The following is a 20,597-nucleotide window of genomic DNA, read 5'->3' on the forward strand; positions in this document are numbered from 1 at the left end:
AAGTACATTAATCACCACAATGCAATGTAGACTAAGTGTCGTAAGAAAGGTAAAAAAGCACCACGGGGGTTCAAAAAAGGGAAGAGAATATACCAGATTGAGGGGACTCAGGAAGATTTCATGGTGACAATGGTATCTGACCTATGCATCAGAAAGTGGCTTTGCTGGTAGAAGGAAGGAAAGAGAAGAGGACTTTTCAAGCAGGGTAAAAAGTAAAACAAGGGTACAGAGACAGAAAAACACACAAAAAAGTGTTTTAAAAGACACAGAATCTAAAGTCAGGCAGATCTTGGATGGAACTGCAGCTCTATCACCACAGCTGTGTGACCAACACCAAATTCCTTAACCACTGGTTTCCTCAGCTCTAAAATGGCACAGAGTACCTATCTCCTAAAGCTACCATGAGAATTAAATAATGCATGCACAGTGGTGAAAACTGTGTGGTGAATAAATGCACTGTTCATTTTAAAAGAACAAAAAAAAGTAGTGGAGTGGAGGTAAGTTAAAAAGACAGGTAGTGGCCACATAATGAAATGGGTTAAATGACAATATAAAGGTTTTGAACTCGACTCCACAGACAGTATAGTATTAAATAGCAACAGAAGATTTTAAGCAGAGATGTGACATGGTCAGATCTGAACTTGCAGCATATAGGACTTACTGAAAAGGAGGAGCCAGGGAAACAGAAAGATCGGAAATAAAGTGACCAATAATAGCCTGTGTTCAAGATATCAAACCAATTTCATTCTCAGAGACTAAATGAATCAATTACCAATCAATCAATCAGTTATTGCTCAGGCCACAAAAGCTAAAATGCAACCAGTCTTTTTTACAGGTTTTTTCGTATCAGTACTAAATAACCCCTACAACTACTTACTACCAATAGTACTAATCTATAAATCTTATATACGCTAAGAAAAAGGTAGAAATGTTAACACAGCAGTATCTTCACACCATTTTGCACAAAGAAGCAGGCTTTTTATTTTATAAGCCCAACTGCAATATCTATCCTCCTCCTCTGATCCTTAGGGGTAAGTCAGACTATGCTGATTGCATAATCCTCCACAAGATGGCACACTATTTTCGTAATTAAATCCATCTTTCCACTTTGAAGTAGTATAGAATGCATATACTATGCACTGACATAACATGGGCCCAACCTTAGATAAAATTCAAGTGTCAAAAAGAAGAGGTAGGTGGAGGGTTACTAGGCTTGTAAAAGAGGTTAGCTTAATTCCTAGTTTAATGTAGACACTAAGAGAAAAACAAATGAAATTAAAAAAAAAACTTTTAAGAAACACAAATTTATATTCAAAATAAAAATGAACCCTGTCAGGACATTTAGTTTAAGAGTTTAATCCTTCTGAAAGTGTAGTTAATAGGACATTAGATTGACATTAGAATTTTTGAAGGGAAGAATAAGTTAGAAGGGGAAAGATATTTTATATGCTCTTTAACCTTACCTTCTTTAGCCATTCCCTTGAACTCTCAAAACCCAGCAGATTATCAACTGGATTCATCTGTCTCTCTTTTTAAAAAGAGCTATATTTCTTTCTTTTTTTTTTTAATTGGTGAATTTTTGTGTAGCCTTTTTTTTAGTTAATTTATTTATTTTTGGCTGCGTTGGGTCTTTGTTGCTGCGCGCGAGCTTTCTCTGGTTGTCCTGAGCGGGGACTACTCTTCCTTGCAGCGCACGTGCTTCTCATCGCCGTGGCTTCTCTTGTTGCGGAGCACGGGCTCTAGGCGTGAGGCACGCAGGCTCAGTAGTTGTGGCTCATGGGCTCTAGAGCGCAGGCTCAGTAGTTGTAGCACACGAGCTTAGTTGCTCTGTGGCATGTGCGATCTTCCTGGACCAGGGCTCGAACCTGCGTCCCCTGTGTTGGCAGGCGTATTCTTAACTACTGTGCCACCAGGGAAGTCCCGAGAGCTATATTTCTTACATAAGGCTATGATTACAAAACTAGAGACTGATCTTTTGGGTGAATTCAACATATGGTTGTAATTTCCCTGCTAAAAGGTTGTATTTTCTGCCTATGACAATATACTTTGTATTAGGGCTATATTTTAGAATTCCTTTCTGATAACAGTATGAAAGAAAAAAATTCGTGTCATACGTAGCTACAGAAATACAGCCATATGAATATATTTGTATTTAAAAACTAAAACCCATGTTTACCTACTTTCTTCAATAGCTTCTTTAAAGAATATCAAGGAAAACCATTATGTGGCATTAAAAAAAAAATGAAAGCACGTTACATATAATTGGTACAGTCCGAGAGGTTCAGATTTCCACAGAACGGTTCTTTCAAGTGACAAGCAACTTCTTTTATAGATACCAAACACTGGGATTTTGCCTAAATCTTACTACCTATTCTGCTTGAGAGAGAGAAAAAGGCTGGTACCGTAGGTTCTTAAAATTCAATGAGAGTTGAACAAAGAATTGCCTGGTACCATGGATATTTTAAGTTTTCATCTGGACAGACTTCCACACTGAAGCAAAACAGACATGCCTTTTTCTCTATTTGCCTTATTTTACCCAGAGTTGAAACCCAATTCAGAGTTGAATAACCTAAGTAGAGAAATGCCAGGTATAGGAATAAATCAATAAATCAATAAAATTGACATACACTCCCAAGTAGGACAAAATACTACATTCCTTCTCTACTACATTCAATACAATACTACATTCTTCTCTGGTAAGAATAATAGAATTCACTTAGGATAGAAGAAAGCTTTGAAAAATCAGAGTAAAATTTATGCCACCATGTACTTTTTAAAATGGTGAGTCTATCCTTAAAACTGTAGCAAAATGAAAAAAATATCTACAGACTGAAAAAGGAGAAGAAAATTCAGGGACTATTAATTTTTAATATTTAAGAAAACAAGATAAACGAAACACTGGGAAGCAATAATTGCTTCGAAATATAAGTCACTTTAAAAGAAGCTGAAATGAGCTCTATGAAGTTTCAGTCTAGTGAAATACCTGGCACACTGGAAGCACTCAATAAATGTTAGCAATTATTAGGTCAGCTACTGTTCCTCACTCTTTATATCTGCAATAGCTTTTAATAAGGATGGAAAGGAATCAACTATGTTTTTCAATTTCACTTTATGGTATTTTATAAGTGAAGTGATATGCTTTATTAGTATTTATGTATTTAAAATTTGCTGAGGTCTCAGGACTTAGCCCTCACAATCTACTGTATTTTCTGTTTTCACCTATCATACCTGAGATTTTCACTGTATCTTCCACATTAGAAAACTAAGAACCACTATAGTAACAGCAGCAAAAACATGGGCTTTGGAGCCAGACAGTCCTACAGATCTGTGTTCAAATCACAGCTCCACAGCCCTGGACACAGCACGACCTATTCTGTAAAATGAAGGTATCTACCTTTTCAGTTGTAAATGAAACGTATGAACATATAAAAGTGCTAATCGCAACCTCTACATGTAGTAAGTATTTAATAAATACTATTACTCCTCAGGTTAAAAATAAAAAGTTTTAGTCTAGTGAAGATGTTCTTAACTCGATGATCTGAATTCATGGATTCTCTTCCAGAAAAATGTACATACAAAGAAAATTTTGTATATAACTTCAACAGATTAAGAACCCTTGCTTAGGAAACCTTCAAATTGCATATTTAAAATAAGGACTGGGCTTCTCTAAACTGTATTTCACTACTTAGGCACCAACCTTATAAAGACAGAACTTCTAGTTTCTTCAAATTCTACTTGGGGAAAGTCACTCTACTACTAAATTAACCTAATCCTTAACGAAAAAGTTCTTAAAATGAATTTTAATATTTTTTCCTAAAAATCTAAAAGTATATTTATCCTTTCCTTTGTAAAACATCAATAAGGGCAATATATACAAAAGATGAAACAATTATACCAAAATACTATTGGTTAGTTAGAACGTGGAATTATGAGTGAGATATTTTTTCCCTCAACACAGCACTGCTTTTCATGTTGTTTTAAATTGCTTTTCAAAAATTTTTAAATTGTTTAAAAATATTTCCACTGTGAGATTCTGTCAAAAAAACAAACACAAAAGAAAGATCTCTAAATTTACATCAAATTCTCTCAGCAGAACTAATCAGTATATATTTGTAGATTAATATGTTGCATATAAAAATACATATTATATAAATAATATATATTGATACTTACATAAAAGACATTATTTCATTTAACTCTCACAGCAACTTAATTTATTATTCCTGTTTTTATTGTCATTATAACTCATTCAAGATCAAACAAAAAGTCGGTGGTAAAGTCAGGATTGAAATCCAGATATGTCTCTCTCTCTCTCTCTCTCTCACACACACACTTCTTTCCCACACACTCAACCTCCAACCACTATATTTAATTGTTATATCAGTAAGTCTGGACTAGAAAAGGTTCTTTCAGAGACTTAACAAGAAATACAACTTTGAAGATAATTAAAATCAACCTGATGATAGCAGTTATAAGACTCTGGTACATAAATGATAAAATAAAAGTATATGAAACCACCTTGGTAAATTATGCTATTAATAATTTTACAATAGAAGTACAATTTCTAGAGGAAAAAATTCCAAAGATATCCCAGATTCTGCTCCTACACCCAAATTAAATTCAGAAAGCACCAACTGTTACCCTAAAAAAATGCAAAGTCTACATAACCTTTAATTTTTCTACCTAGATTCCAAGGTAATAAGAACTACAGCTTTAAGGAAATACAGTCTATATACTAGAAAAGAACAAACAGAATCACCAGAAAATTTAAATATATTAGAGTATAACCAATAACATAAATTCACCTCAGAAAAATATTAGCATTTACAACAAATGACATCATGACACAATCCAGTCATCAAGGTTTAAAGCAATATCAGAGTGTAGTTTCCAAGTAAATATTTTTCTTTCAACTCGAAGGAAAATGGATTTTAAAATTTTGATTCAGTTCAACAAATATTCAGTACACACTTACTCCATACCAGGCTTTGCGGCCATAAAAATAAATAATGCAAGATTCTTGTTTTTCCCCTGTCAATAAGATATTGGGGATGGGAGGTAGAAAGGAGAAAGCTGAATAGAGAGGAATGGGATACATAACACCTACACAAGCAACTCTAAAACAATTTGGAAATCATTATAGTAAAAATAATAGTATGAACGAAGTGCTACGTAAATACAGAAAGGGAAATGATTATTCTGCCTGGACCTGTCTTCCTGAACCCCAAACAATATATCTAACCGCTTACTTGACGTATCTATATACTTGAATGTCTAACTGGCATCTCAACCTGTCTAAAAACAAGTTGCTGAACAACCCAACATATTTAATCCACTTGTTTTACCCATCTTAGGGAAAGGCTATACTATTTTCCCAACTACTCAGGTCAAAACCTTGAGTCATTCATTACTCGTTTCACTCACACTTCATATCCAATCCATCAGTAAATCCTGTCAGCTGTATGTGACATCTTCAAAATACATCCCAAATCTGACCAATTCTCAACACTGTGATCACCACTCTAGTAAAAGCCAATGCTATCATCACTTCTCTGGTAAGGAACTGCCTCGTTAAAGGTCGCTCTGCTTCTGCCCTTCACCTAATTTGTTTTTTGTTAAAATGCAAAGTCAGTAACATTTCTCAAAACCCAACAATATTTTCCTTTAATCATCTCACTATGAGTAAAGGTTAAAGTTCTTACAAAAGAGCTCAACACAACTGCCCCTCACTACCTCTCTGACTTTATCACCTTTACTCTCTTCCTCACCCACCTTATATCTAGCAACAAATAATCTGGGGAAAAAACAACAGTAGAGGAAAGGTGGGCAAGAGTTTACTTTGGAAACACTATTATTTCAACAATGAATACCACTTACACAGAGCAAGGAATTTCATTTGAAATTTTATATGAATACCAGCAGTATTTACTTACCATGTAATGTCAAAACTTAATAGAAATATTTAACCCTTTAAAAAATATATAGGTAATGAATCTTCCCAATAAACTCCACAAAGGCAGACAAAAATATTACATACCATTTCAAGAGTATCATGGGCCTCCTTAAAGCCCATTCATGAAGCCTCATCTAAGAAAACAAGGAAATACTAAAAAGGATAGAGCATGGTGATAGCAAGGAATATAGACAGCAACGGTTAACTGAAACAAGAGTCGGAATGCCAGGGTATGGCAGTGACTAGACTTTTGAATGGCATTTTTAAAATTCCTTTTGTTTTCTCTTGATATATCAGATTCCTGGATTACCCACCCTCACAACCAGACACGTGTTTAAACTTAACCTAAACCACTGTTCTAGAGTCTTATGAAAGTTCAAAGCTTTTTCTGACTTGGTTGACTCCTAGGGCATCTTTCCTTACATTTCTCTCCGCTTCCAGACACCTGAATCCTCAGAAGCTGCATTTCTCCTCTATCTCAATCTGGATCCCAACCCTAATTGCATCACCAGTTCATTTATATATATTTATAAAGAATTCCATACCAATATATTTTACACACCATCCCTATAACCCATACTCCCTATTACTCATATAAAGGATCATCTGAATGTGGTTAAACCCCTTCAACTTCACCGTTCACACAGTACTGTTTCCACACTATAAGTGGTAATGGTAACATATTGACCATCAAGCTCACTTGAGTTATGGACAACTTTATATTAACTATCATGATTATTTAGTTTTACCAGACTTTAAATTTTTGGTTCCTGTTAAAGGCTCAAAATTTCATTTAATCATCACACATGGACCTAAATAAAGCTTGATCCAGCATTCAGAAAGTTTGGGGGGGGGTGGGAAAAAAGCACTGAAACAGACACAAAATGGCTCTAAATAAAAATTCCTCTATTGATGGCTAAGTCCCTAAATTTCCTATAGTAGAAATATTTGCTTAAAAATATATTCACAAAGTACTTTTATTACATTTTTATCAACTAGTGCTCATACAGAAGTATGGATACTGATCAATTTTTCATTGTAGACCTTTGTCAACCTATAATAAAGCCTCAGAAACTATGAGAGATTATGCCTTTAATGATTCCATCTGGAATATATCCCATGCCCATAATAAGTCATTCTTACTTATTTACAATGACTTACTTTAAGTCATTGCTTTCTTATAATTATTGTTTCTAAAGCAAACCAAGTAAATACTGAAACAACCCTTTTCCTCTCCTTGAAATATTTTTTTAAAGGGAATGGGGATAAGGACCTTGAGTCCGCTGAAACCCTGCCCTTAATGCATAAAACCAAGATATTACAGAAAAATATGTGGACCTTTATCACTATATACTGTTTTTTACTTAAAGGATCTCTGACCTGAAAAGTCAGCATTTAATCGTCAATGACTCTGCTCACACAAAGTTCTGTCAGGATATTTGCCTATCATTTGAATCTTCTCATTTTCCATTCTCAAATATCATGGATTACAAAAAAAGAGAAAAACTTCCTCTTTTCTTACACATTTATTTTACCTATTTTATATAGTCCATATTCCATAATAAGCAACACAGTAAGCACTATGAAAATTCCTTCTGCTCCCTGATAAGGTGAACTTTAAATGTTAAAGTAAACCACATTACTTTTGCATTTAAGGAAAACAGCATTTTGTCTAGAAAATTAAAGTAGCTTTTCAACACTCTTTTTTAGTATTTTATTAGCAATTAAAAAAAAGAATTTAATAATATTTTCATCATGACTGAGAAAAAGAAGAACAGCATTATAAATTCCACTGTATGTTCAAAAGAGGAGAAATGCTACTGTAGACGATCTAAACACAAATTTTCAACTCTTTTTTTATACTGTATTTAATTTTGGATTAAAAAAACCAATTTCTGTATAGATCTGGTTCTTTGAGAAATAAGCATGTGCGTATTTACTGAACTCTCAGGTAGTAAAAAAGATGCTTAGGACTCTACAGCTGAGTCAAGCCTATTTTTGTGGGAAGGAAGGGGTCTGGGAAGAGGGGCCAAGATAAGGAAAGCAAATTCCTATGCCTCAAAATGAACCTTTTCCAAAGAGACCCTAATAATACTCCCAAACAAACTCATAGGTTACTACACAAATTTAGCAGTTAATTGTAAATATTATAATTCCTCCTTTTACTTATAAAACATTTGTGAAAATACATTAATGCCTAGATGATTATTATCTGCATTGCAATAATCTTAGTAATTATAATGAGTCAAAAAAACCTTATTCCTGAAGCACTATTGTCAGCATAATACAATAATAGAAGAGTTTTTATTACACTTGGAAAAAGTAAAATATTATTTGGGTGGATACTGGCATTGTATGTGGTAAAGTTTTCTAAAACCAAATAATAAAATAAAATTATACAAAATTCTTGGTATTATTTGCTTTTCAAGACGGTAGTTTGAAACCTATTATAATTTTAGCATTTATCTCTAAATATAATGGTATTTAAGCTGTTCTAGGCTGTAGAAACCTAAGCAAAATTTTCAGTATCAAGTTGCAGAATAAAATTAAAAAGAAGACTAAAACAAATTATTTATAGGCTTGTGGACAGTGTTTAGCAATTTATGCATCTACCAACACTTAGGCTACTAAATTTTATATTCTCTCCCTCTAAAATATATCTTAATTCTCTTTTACTGCAACAATTCCCATATTACGGCATTAAAATATAAATGCACTAAAAATCCAGAAATACTCCACAGTATACTATGGAAATCAAACACATATAAAACTACACACACACACACACACACACACACACACACACACACACACACGGCTCTAAGGGGCTGCACGTTACATTTCTTTTAGGTTATCTAATTTCATTTGTGCAGCAGCCTCCCCTCCCTGACGTGCCATTGCCTAGTTTAGGTTATTACCTGTAGATAATGGCTATTTTCTTTGCTACTTGGTTATGGCCAATGACATTTAACTTGGTAAGGAATGGAAAGAAGTACATTTATGAGTACCTGATATTTAAATGTATAATTTTTTTTAAAGAATTTGCTTTCCATTCCAAGTAGTCCTCACCTGTTTGAACATCAATAACCATCTGATGGCCTCCTCTCATTCCTGGTCGGTTATCTTCTCCATCACCTGAAGTAGAAACAATATTTTCTTTAAAGAAATACCACAGAACAACTGCATATCCAGAGTAACTTCATTCATAAGTCTGTAATGAGTAGCGAGAATAACACACACTTATTCTTTCAATATTAAGAATAAGAGGACTTGTAAGAGACATAATATGACATAACTAAGTTTATAATAATTATCTTGCTCTTTTTTTCTAATTGCTTTCAGGCTCTTAATGCAACTGGAAGCTACTTTCAACTTATTTAGGACCAATGCCATAAATCAGCAAAGACACAGGATATTCCACAAAAACGTAAAATCTCTAAACTAGTGAAGTGACAAAGTGAAGATGGAAAACAATCACAGAACTAGATCACAGGTCTATAACTCCAGGCATGGTTTATTAGTATAATGAGCAGTTTTAAAGTTCATAAAACCAGCTACTGAAAACTAAGATGCTATCAAGTTTTACATTAATGATAATTTCATCACTGTATTAATTTTGTGCCAATATTTCAAAAATCATCTCCCACATAATCTCCCAGCTATTTTATTTGAGTAGTACTGTCTGACAAAATGTAAGATTTGCTTCCCTTTGATTCTTATTTACATCACAAAGCTTAATAGGCAGGTTTAAATATAATCAGTGAAAACTTTAAACCTCTGAAGAAAAAAACTATTGTTTAACTTATATTTATCTTATTTTATATCAGATCTTTTATATATAACTTAATTTCAATGGTTCAAAAGGTTACAGGATTCTAATGCCTTACTTGATGTAAACCAGAAAACCTGAGGTTTTCTTTGTAACTCTCCCATTAACTGAAATACATTACTTTAGGTAATAACTTTCCCTGTATCAGCTTTCTCCTATGTAAAATAGGGAACATCCAATTTTTTTTTAAATTGTGTTTTTTAGGTAAAAGGCATTTTTATTTTTTATTTATGTATTTTTTGGCCACGCCATGTGGCATGCGGGATCTTAGTTCCCCAGCCAGGGATCAAACCCATGCCCCCTGCACTGGGAACCCAGAGTCTTAACCACTGGACTGCCAGGGAAGTGCCGGGAACATCCAAGTTTTTACTAATCCCACAGGGGTATTATGAAAAAGACTGAAATATCAGTTCTTGTATATTATAAATAAGATGCAAAACTGAAGCCATATTCAAGCACTAATCATTCAGAAGTTTCCTGCAAATTCTGTCTCCTTTTTAATAGCTAGGTTTAGAATTTATAGCTCATTATTGTTGAAGTTTCACCCTTTTTTTCCTTCTTCCCTCAATTAGTAAAGTCAGTATTCCCACTTTCAAGAACAGATTAAGAGGGAATTCCCTGGTGGCACAGTGGTTAAGAATCCGCCTGCCAATACAGGGGGACACAGGTTCAATCCCTGGTCTGGGAAGATCCCACATGCCGTGGAGCAACTAAGCCCGTGCGCCACAACTACTGAAGCCCGTGTGCCACAACTACTGAAGCCTGTGTGCTCTAGGGCCTGCATGCTGCAACTACTGAAGCCTGAGCGCCTAGAGCCCATGCTCTGCAACGAGAAGCTACCGCAATGAGAAGCCCGTGCACTGCAACGAAGAGTAGCCCCTGCTCACTGCAACTAGAGAAAGCCCGTGTGCTGCAATGAAGACCCAATGCAGACAAAAAAAATAAATTTAAAAAATAGGGACTTCCCTTGTGGTGCAGTGGTTAAGAATCCAGCTGCCAATGCGGGCGACACGGGTTCGAGCCCTGGTCTGGGAAGATCCCACATGCCGCAGAGCAACTAAGCCCATGTGCCACAACTGCTGAGCCAGCTGCGCTCTAGAGCCCGCAAGCCACAACTACTGAGCCCATGCGCCGCAACTACTGAAGCCCGCGCACCTAGAGCCCATGCTGCACAACGAGAGAAGCCACCGCAATGAGAAGCCCGCGCACTGCAACAAAGAGGAGCCCCCACTTGCCGTAACTACAGAAAGCCCGCGCGCAGCAAGACCCAATGCAGCCAAAAATAAATAAGTAAAATAAAAATTTTAAATAAATAAATAAAGAAGACAGATATTTGATCATTAAAAAAAAGAACAGATTGTCAGTATGTTTGCCTTTTATATATTTAATCCATTAGTTTTCAAATATAATAGTCTGCTACAACATGCACTTCTGAAGAAAATTACCTCATATATGACTGATAAAGCAGGAAAATGATGCTTACATAACTCAGAAATCATGGAGGTTCATAAGCAATTTTCTCCAGTATATTAATGTTTAACACTATTTGAGGAAAGCTTTCTCACACTTAAAATGAAGGCTTTAGCAATGTATGAAGACCACAGGAGGTGGTCTTCAGCTTGAGGGTCTACAGCTCAAAGAAAGAAGCATGAGTCCCAGGGTTTAAAGCTCCAAAATCACTGTGATGCTCAATATAAATGCCTATATTTAACTGTACTAGTATTTATTTTTATTAGAATTGTTATTTTTTATTATTAGTATCTGGCTATATTATTAGTTTTTATCATTAGTTTTTATTATTAGTATCTGATTATAAAGTTCCACAGATTTAGAATGGTATGTCCCATTTCTACTTCTCTCATAAGCCCTATTAGCTTTTGTGAGCAATTCTGCAGAACTTAAGGTTTTTCAGGGACACGTTTGGGATTACAACACAATAGCCTATAATTTTATAGTGGCTCTATAAAAGCAGTTTATGATGGTATTCTGTGTAAACAATGCCCAACCTTCTGTTATAGCAATAAAACAAAAAGGTTTAAAAGAAAAATTTAATATAGTAAACTTCCTCTGCCATCTAGTTGAGGAACCTATGTCTTGTTTTAAACACCTGCTTTTCGTTAATAGGGTACAGTGAAACTTGAGCTACCTTCGGATACATGAAACTGGGACATTAAAGGAAAAGCACCCACAACCTAGAAGGTAGGACTTACCTTTGGTACTTTTGGGAATGATTTGACTCCATCGTGGCTTATATTCCTGTTGACTGATATACTGATTGAACAAGCCATCTGCAAATATCAAAGAAAGAGAGAATTACACCCTAACAGCTTACACTTTTTATTACAGCAAAAAAGACCAAAATGTAGAAGCCTACATTAAAGAAAATTACTAATATGTCACTAATACAATAGCACATTTTCATAAAATATGTGTCAGTTCAGTTTTTATGCTACCTCAAATATAAATAGCAAAGTATTAGTTGACACAATCATGTAAACGAATTGTTTTAGTGGCAGCTCATACTAAGCTTACTAAGTTTCCCCCATTTTTGTACTACTATACAAAAAAGCTAGAGAAGGAAATGGGAGCTCCAACAACTTTGGTCTAGGCCCTTGTATTTTCAGGAAAAAAAACAACTAATCCTTTAAAGTGAAAATACCATTTTTAGAGTTTTCTTTGAGTACAAAATTACATAGACATAAAAGCACCAGTAATAGTAATAGTATATTTATTGAATACTAAATGTTAGAATCTGTGCTATCTTACTTATCTGATTTAATTCTAAAAAACAGCCTTATGAATTGGGCATTATCATCTTCATTTTACAGATGTGGAAATGCATATTTAGAGAAATTAATGAATTTAACCCAAATCACACAGCTCTTGAGTGGTGGGGCTGGGACTCATGTTTCACTATGCTTTACTTACTTCATTAATAAATTCTAAATCTCCTTCTCAAGAGGAGTTGTTACAGTACAGTAACTAGTTGTTACACTAGGTACTACTATGGTCATGGGGACTGAACTCCCCACATATATCCATTCTACCCCAAATTATTATCAAGTCCTAATCCTGTGCCCCTCAACAAAGATTAGTTTAAGAATGGTATGAAACCCAATTCTGGCTAATGAAACATGAGGATCTCTGGTGGGGGGTGTGGGGGGGGCCTTCAAGGAAATGTTTCCTTACTTTTAAATGACTCTACAGAGAAGACGAATGTACTTTTGTTCCTCTGGAAATGTTCAGAATCTGTATGCAAATGTACATTCCTGCTATAGCCCATTTGTAGAGGTCTGATAATGACATCAACTCTATAATGATGACAGGGCAGAGAGAGATTAAGAAACTGGGTCACTGAATTGACTAACCATGAAATTTACCTTATCTCTGGACTTCTTGTTATATGATAAAATAACATTTCCTTACTTTTTAAACTAGGGTTTTCTTTGACATGAACCCAAACAGATTATAATTTATAGAGTTACCCTTACTATAAATTCTGTCATTTGACTCTGATTTCAATCTGAATAAAGGATTCCCTTTTGCTTCATTTAGTCACTGAAAGCAAATACTTTTCCAAAGAATTTATAAGTAAAACTGTCTGTTCTCTGTGACTTGTATACTTGCCAGAGACTGCGTAATTTACAAAAACCTCCCTAATCTCTTTCTTTTCTGGGTAATTATGAAACTCAGTGGTAACCACACCCTTCAGCTTTCAAGTCTTTCCAGATGGCTTTAACTGAAAACCTCTATCCCATAAACTCATCTCGTTTTTTTCTTTGCCCGTGGGACTTAAAAAAATTCTTGCAAAAAGAAAGTTCTCTCCTCTTAAATTAGCACTCACAAATTAGCATTTATGTTTTAATTGTTAAAGTAAGGGGAACAAATGGATTCACAACTTATTTTAGTGAGAGTGTTTCTATCTTATCACCTACTCCCCCATGGGCTTTTCTGACAATTCTTGCCCCATCCAGCCTACTCTGGCCAATACTGGTTTCCCATTACAAGAGCTGGAAATCTTTTCTTTTTTTCACATAAAATGTTGTGGGGCTCCTATTAATAGTAATGATAAGATGATAATAAAATATTAATCATAAATTTAGTATTATATAGAAGTAAAACACAGCAATTAAATTTTATTCCATTTTGTGAAAGGCACATAAAAGTTAAATGATCCTTTTTAAAAACCTTAAACAGAGAAGATAAAATTAATCAATATAAACAATGATTTTAAAATATTAATTCCACATAATGGCTAACTGAAGAGGAGAGAGAGAAAAAAGTAAAGATGGGAGTATATGGAGACAGGTAGAAAACTGAGGGAGATAAGAAAACTCAAGACATGAAAAATACAAAGCAAAAATAGACACAATTAGAAAAGTAATAAATTTCATACTTTTTAATAGTGCCCAACTGCCATATTACTAAAGTGTCCCATACTAGTTAGTTACACGACTTTTGATAAGTCAAGCAAGTTCCTCATCTGCAAAACTGGTGTTTAAGAGTTGGATAGGGCCTGAGGTTCCTTCCACACTGTGGCATACTAGGGTCCCACCACTGTTAGAACCAATATATTTACTCGAACTGTGTGTGTCTGGCTGATCCCACCTATGTTCATCTTAGAAAAGTCTCCATCTCCTCTTTCTCCTTAAGTCTTCTGTGACTATTCTGAAAAAGAAATCACAATCCACTGGGGGAAATTCTTCTAAGAGCTCTTAAGGCAGTAATCACAGGAAATAATCTGATGGATGACCCCATTCCTGATCTTTAAAGTCATTCTGAACACTGCAGGTAAAATTAAATTCTCTAATTGTTTCTTCAACTAATCCTTCTATCCCCACTCTTAACTAACCTGAAAAACTTACAAATACTCTACCCATCACGAGCTTCACAGTTTCTCTTCTATCAAACACAACTGTCCTATGAAAATATTGTCAGGAATTTTCAAGTAAAAAAAGCAAACTCTCAAACATTATACCATTTTTGTAAAATCATTTTCTAAACACACACACACAGACGAAAAGAAAAAACACTGACATACATCAGAAAGTTAAAAGTGATTTTCTTTGGTTGGCAGGATTAGGATGATCGTGATTTTTGGTTTTGGTTTTTGCCTTTGTACTTTTTTGTTTTCCCAATTTTTTTTGCATTGAACTCTATTATTATCGGAAGAAAGGTCACAAAACAACTAGATATGTGGAATTCTTTTCTAAACTTTGGAAAAACTTCGTAACATATTGTTATTACCAATATAAACCATCTTCACATACTTTGTTACCCCTGAAAGGTCTCTTCTTCACAGGTCACTAGACACATTCACGTTTCTACAAGCAGTGCTTTGTACACTGACGTTAGCTTGTTTTAACAAGGACAAAGAGAGCTAAATATGCACAAAGGATTTATGATCAAGCATGCAGAGGAAATTACTCCCAAAATTTAAACATTAAGTAATCCAAACTTAAAATATTAGAAATTATGATGATTTTACACTAGATACAATTAATCCTCTCTTGAATAATGACAGTTAATAGCATAACATCAGAGATGCTCAGTATATAATAAATGCTTAGAATGGAAAAAAGAGCAGAGGGTAGAGGGACTTTCCCAGCCACATGGTTGACATTTCCTTTGAGTCATCTTAATCTTACTAAGTTCCTTACATTACAACAAACTGTACATAAAACTTCTACCTCCAATAAAGCACCAATCTTGTACAGTAGTCAAGCAAACATTAAAAAAAAACTGCTTGGCGAACTTTTTGCCTCCTTCTGTCTCAAGTAAATTCCTTTTATCTTCACTAGTCTAAAGTTCACACAATTCTCTTTGATATCTCTTACTTTTCCTTGGAGACTATTAGAAAACCTGAAGAAAATTATTTCAATATAGCATTATCAAATCTGGAAGTAACTCTCTAAAAAGATCTTACCAAAGAAGAAAGAGTTGACTTTTATTGCACACTTACTGTGTGCAAGACATCACAAAGGTTAATTCATTTACTCCTTAAAATAAATCTACACAATGGTCATTATTAATTATTGCAAAGATTAGAAAATCAAGGTTCAGAGAAATTAATATCATGCCCAAAGACCCTAAACAAAAGGTATAAAACCCAATTCCAAAGTCTAAAATCTTTTCAACTCTTCATAGAATGCATGTAAATAAATATAAACACACAAATAATAGTTTTTAAATTACAATCTAAGATTACACACTATAATAACAGACAGTAAAATTTACCTATTCAACAGCACTTCAACAGACAGCAAAATTTACCTATTCAAAAGGAAGACTGGGAAACATAACTCACCATACCAGATCATTCTACTGCAATATTAAACTGATTATAATAAAAGAGGGATAAAACTAAAACAGTTGAAATATATTGTAGTTAATTATAATTTAAAGGAAAAAATGTAATCTCCCTCTTAAATAAAGATCTACTGGTAACTGTGGCTAAAGTTTACTTTTTATGTTTCGTTTCTTCTCTGGAACACTGGTTTGTCACTACTCCAGATCACGTTCTTACCTTAAGTATTCATTCATCTGGAAGTTGTTCCAGACAACAAATGGCTAGTTTGAGAAGCTAGCTGTTCTACCAAAAACCAAAATAAAAACAAAAACAAAACAAAACACCTCTTTTGGAGAAATCCTGGCTTACCATAAGACACAAAAGCTAGAAACATAAATTCCAGCCCTCTCACACCTCTCTACACTACTATTCAACTCTATTTAATTAACTTCTTGATACTTTCATTTTATAATATTAAACCATCTAATCACTCAAAATAAAAAATGACTTAAAAAACTATGTTGCACTTTGCAGAGAAACATGATAAATTAAAGATTACCCTCATTTATTCTATTACAATACATATTTTATTGCCTCTTGCCAGGGAAACTGGGTTGTCAATAAATAGTCCAGATCAGATCTGGAGCAAGTTATATTTAGTAGCTATTTTCAATGAAATAACATGCTTAAGAATCTTCTTTCACGCTCTCAAACAGAAAAGTAGTAATATAATGTTTATTAATATAATGTTTTCTTGGTGAACAGTCATTTCAAGTGCTAAAGAAACTTTATTTTTTAATAGAACAAATTAAATTTTTCAAAATCAAACAGTCATAAGCTTGAAATCCTTGAGGTGATCAATAAAAATGCTACAAACATTAAAGCAGGGTAAAGATTTTTTTTAAATACATTGCTTTCAGTTCCTTGTTTTAATGTTAAAGAACTCCCTTTCAAGACCTAAAAACAAATGAAAAGCTGACACCTCTGCAGCCAAAATAATCTCGCCATGTTCCTTATATTTCTAATTCTTGAAAGGTCGCCTTTTGTTTGGTATGCTTACTTGCATATATTCTATATGATTCAGCAAAAAATCTGAGCTTTCTATTGAAACAATGACATTCTCATCTACAAAAATATGAAAACACCTCTTAACACTTTTAAAAGTCTCAAAAGTAAGGCATTTAAATGTTTATGAACTATTTTAAAAAATTACTTCTGTATTTTAAGAATTCAGGCAGTTGCTAATATTTCTGTATGTCTACTTTTGACAAAAATCTAAAGCAGAAAATCAGAAGTATCTGCCAAAAGTAAAACTATCCAAAAGAACTGAAAATATGACTTAGGAGAAATCACACTAAGACCCAGTTGCTAAGAATTTTCAAACTACTGAAAGGCTCCTGGTCCAATACCATCTCATTTTTCCCCTATGATTATGACTATAATAACTAAACACGTTTCATACAGTCCTAATTAGGCACAAGCTGTTCTTGTCTCTAATGGTGAAAGTACATCATTTTTTTTAAAGAAAAAAAATATATTCAAGCCTCATCCAAGATTAAAAAAGAAAACAGCACAGAATACAGTACTGCTGCCTACATTGAAACTTTTATCAAACTGATTTTTCACCAACACAGACATTTTTTTTTAAAGAAAAAACTAAAAATTCACTTACAGGTACAGCATAAAAAAGTTTTTATAGTTCAAGAATAATAATGGCTGGGTAAAAGAGATTTTTTTAAAAAATTATGCATTTCAGCAGTTTGATTAAATTCTGAAAAGAGAAATACATGAAATATAACAATTTATATTACAACAATAAATATTGGGGAAACTGAACCAGTAAATATTTACTTGGATGGTAAAGCATGGTGGTAAGATGAATAGATTCAAATTTTAGCTCTGCCACTTACCAGCTATGCTGTCTTAGGCAAATTACTTAATCACTGACATTTATTAAATTGAAATAACAATAATACTTACCTAGAAAGCAGGTACAAGAATTGAATTAACTCATATATAGTGTTTATTAGAGTAGATGGCATATTGGCCTTTGAATACATGAATAGTTATAATAATGAAGTAATATTTGGAACTATACTTGGCAAAAAACTAATAATTTTTTATGCACAAAATGAGAAATATGGTACAAAGGCAAATAGGAATTAAGAGAAGGAGGAGCAACTGAGGTGCAAGAATAATTTTTAAAAACTAGCTTGAAAGAGCTAGCCTTGAAGAATGAGTTTCAAGTGAATGGTGATAAAAAGGAAAAGTAATCAGGGAAGGGAATACAACATAAACAAAAGCACAAAGGCATGACCTAAATGGGAAGGAAATCCAAAAAAGAGGATATATGTATATGTATAGCCGATGTACTTTGCTGTACAGCAGAAACAAAAACAACATTTTAAAGCAACTATACTCCAATTAAAAAAACAAAAAAAAGCACAAAGGCATGAATGAACAGGAATTAGGGAAAGAAGCCATCTTTCAGGAAGCAGTCTGATGAAAAACAAAAAAGAGAGATTTTGCATTAGGAGCACTGCTGAGAAGAAAGTGTCCCAAGAGAAAAGCAATATCGTAAGGAAAAATCTTGCTGTTTTAGAACACAGTCTTAAGAACCTATTTAAAACAGGAAAAACTCATTTCATTCAAAGATTAATAAAACTCAAAAACAACCAACTCAGAATTCATATAAAGATACAAAAAGGAAAAGAAAAAAAATTTTAAGTGGCAAAAGAATCTGATTCAACAGAAAAATGTAGTCATGTAATTGATGAAAATGGCCAAATATTTTTCCATGAATATAAAAGTTAAGTAAGAAACTCTCTTTATAAAAGATGAGCACAAATTAGAGATACAGTTAGAAAACAGAGATATAAATAGTTGGAAGAGATATGGTATGACAACAAAGATAAATAAAACATGAATGTCAGAGTTGAAGGAAAAGAGGAAGAAAAACAAAATGAATACATAACAGAAATGAAGACCAAAATAAGAAGGAAAGAAAACACTACTAACAATATAGTAATGGAAAAGAGAGAAAGAATTTAGAGAAGGTTGAAAAATTCAACATAAATGTGCAATTAAAATGAGAAAATAAAAGATATACATCTAACTGAAAGAAAACAAAAATACATAATAGTTAATTGACAGTGTCACCACACTGGAGTTGTCCTGTTTATAGAACTACAAAATAATCTAAAACAAAGATATGCTTAATATATTTAAATATTTAAACAGCCATAGGCAAAAAGAGAGATTGCATTCAAAAGAGCAATAGTTGAAACTGGCAACAATGGAAACTGGTTAACAGTGAAATGACATTGAAAATGTATTTGGAGAAGATAATTGTCAATCTAGAATTCTATACCCAGTGAAAATATCCTTCAAGAAAAGAGACAAATTTTCAAGCAAACAAAAACTGAGAGAATTAATCTGCATTAGAAGAAATTCTAAAGGATGTGCTTAAGGCAGAAGGAATATGATCTTAGGTATAAAATCAAAGATTCAAATAGTAGTGAAGAGCAAAAAAATTAGTAAGTATTTGGGTAAAATTAATGGACACTGTATAAAACAAGAACAGTAATATCTTCTAGGGTCTCTGAATATGGTATCAAAATAAAGAACAACCATAGCATATGAGTTGGAAGGTAAGTAGATGGGAGTTCAAAGTCCACTAAGTCCTTGTACTGATAAATTTTGTTAAGTATGTATATTTGTGGTTATTTATGGACTCACCATAAATAAAATACAGAGTGTGTTACTTCCAAATAAAAAAATGAAAAGATTAAAAAGTTTAAAAAGGTAAGAGACAACAACCAAAAACAAGAAATAAAGGACATGACAAAATATATTAAGTAAAATGGTAGGTTTGAACCCATATATTTACCAGTAATTCAATCATGTAAATGAAATAAATGTTCAAATCAAAAGAAGGCACAGTTTTTAAAAAACAACTAAATGTACAAGAGATACTTCTTTGAAAAAAGGATACAGAAAGCTTGAAATTAAAAGATGGAAAAGATATGTAAATATTTACCAAATGAAAGCAGACATATTAATGTAAGACAATTTATAACTTAAGGCAACAACATTAGTAGAGATAAAAACACACTTAAAGATAAAAGATTTCATTCAAAATGGAAGAATTTAAAATTTGTATGCATCTAGAAACATAGCTTCAAAATATACGAAGCAAAAACTGACAGAATTATAAGAAGAGACAATTCCATAATCATAGTAGGAAGTGTTAACACATTTTTCTTAGTAATTGAGAGAATCAGACAGAAAACATTATTGGTAAAGCAGATTTATGCAACATGATTAGCAAACTGGACCAACTGGACATATATAGAACATTGCAGTAACAACTAAAGAACTGGATTTCTGTCCAAGCGTACCTAATATGTTTATAAAAATTGAACAAAGTGGGCCATATGGTAAGTCTTATCAAATTTCAAAGAATTGGAATAGTACAAAATATGTACTCTGACCGCTATGCATTTATGCCAGAAATCAGTAATGAG

At 33.3% G+C, this 20,597-nt stretch overlaps 1 protein-coding gene across 4 annotated transcripts in view; it reads right to left on the bottom strand.

Moving 5' to 3' along the window:
• The window catches only part of MKLN1 (muskelin 1), a 357,649-nt gene that overhangs the window by 77,058 nt on the left and 259,994 nt on the right, over positions 1-20,597 (bottom strand). For all 4 annotated transcript variants that reach the window (XM_060305303.1, XM_060305305.1, XM_060305304.1 and 1 more), the window contains 2 exons: positions 11,993-12,070; positions 9,023-9,088 (listed from right to left, as the gene is read on the bottom strand). In XM_060305303.1, coding sequence (XP_060161286.1) covers positions 9,023-9,088; positions 11,993-12,070 — 144 coding nt within the window. The remainder of the gene's footprint in view (positions 1-9,022; positions 9,089-11,992; positions 12,071-20,597) is intronic.

This window comes from Globicephala melas, chromosome 9, assembly GCF_963455315.2.
Source record: "Globicephala melas chromosome 9, mGloMel1.2, whole genome shotgun sequence".
Lineage (NCBI taxonomy): Eukaryota > Metazoa > Chordata > Mammalia > Artiodactyla > Delphinidae > Globicephala > Globicephala melas.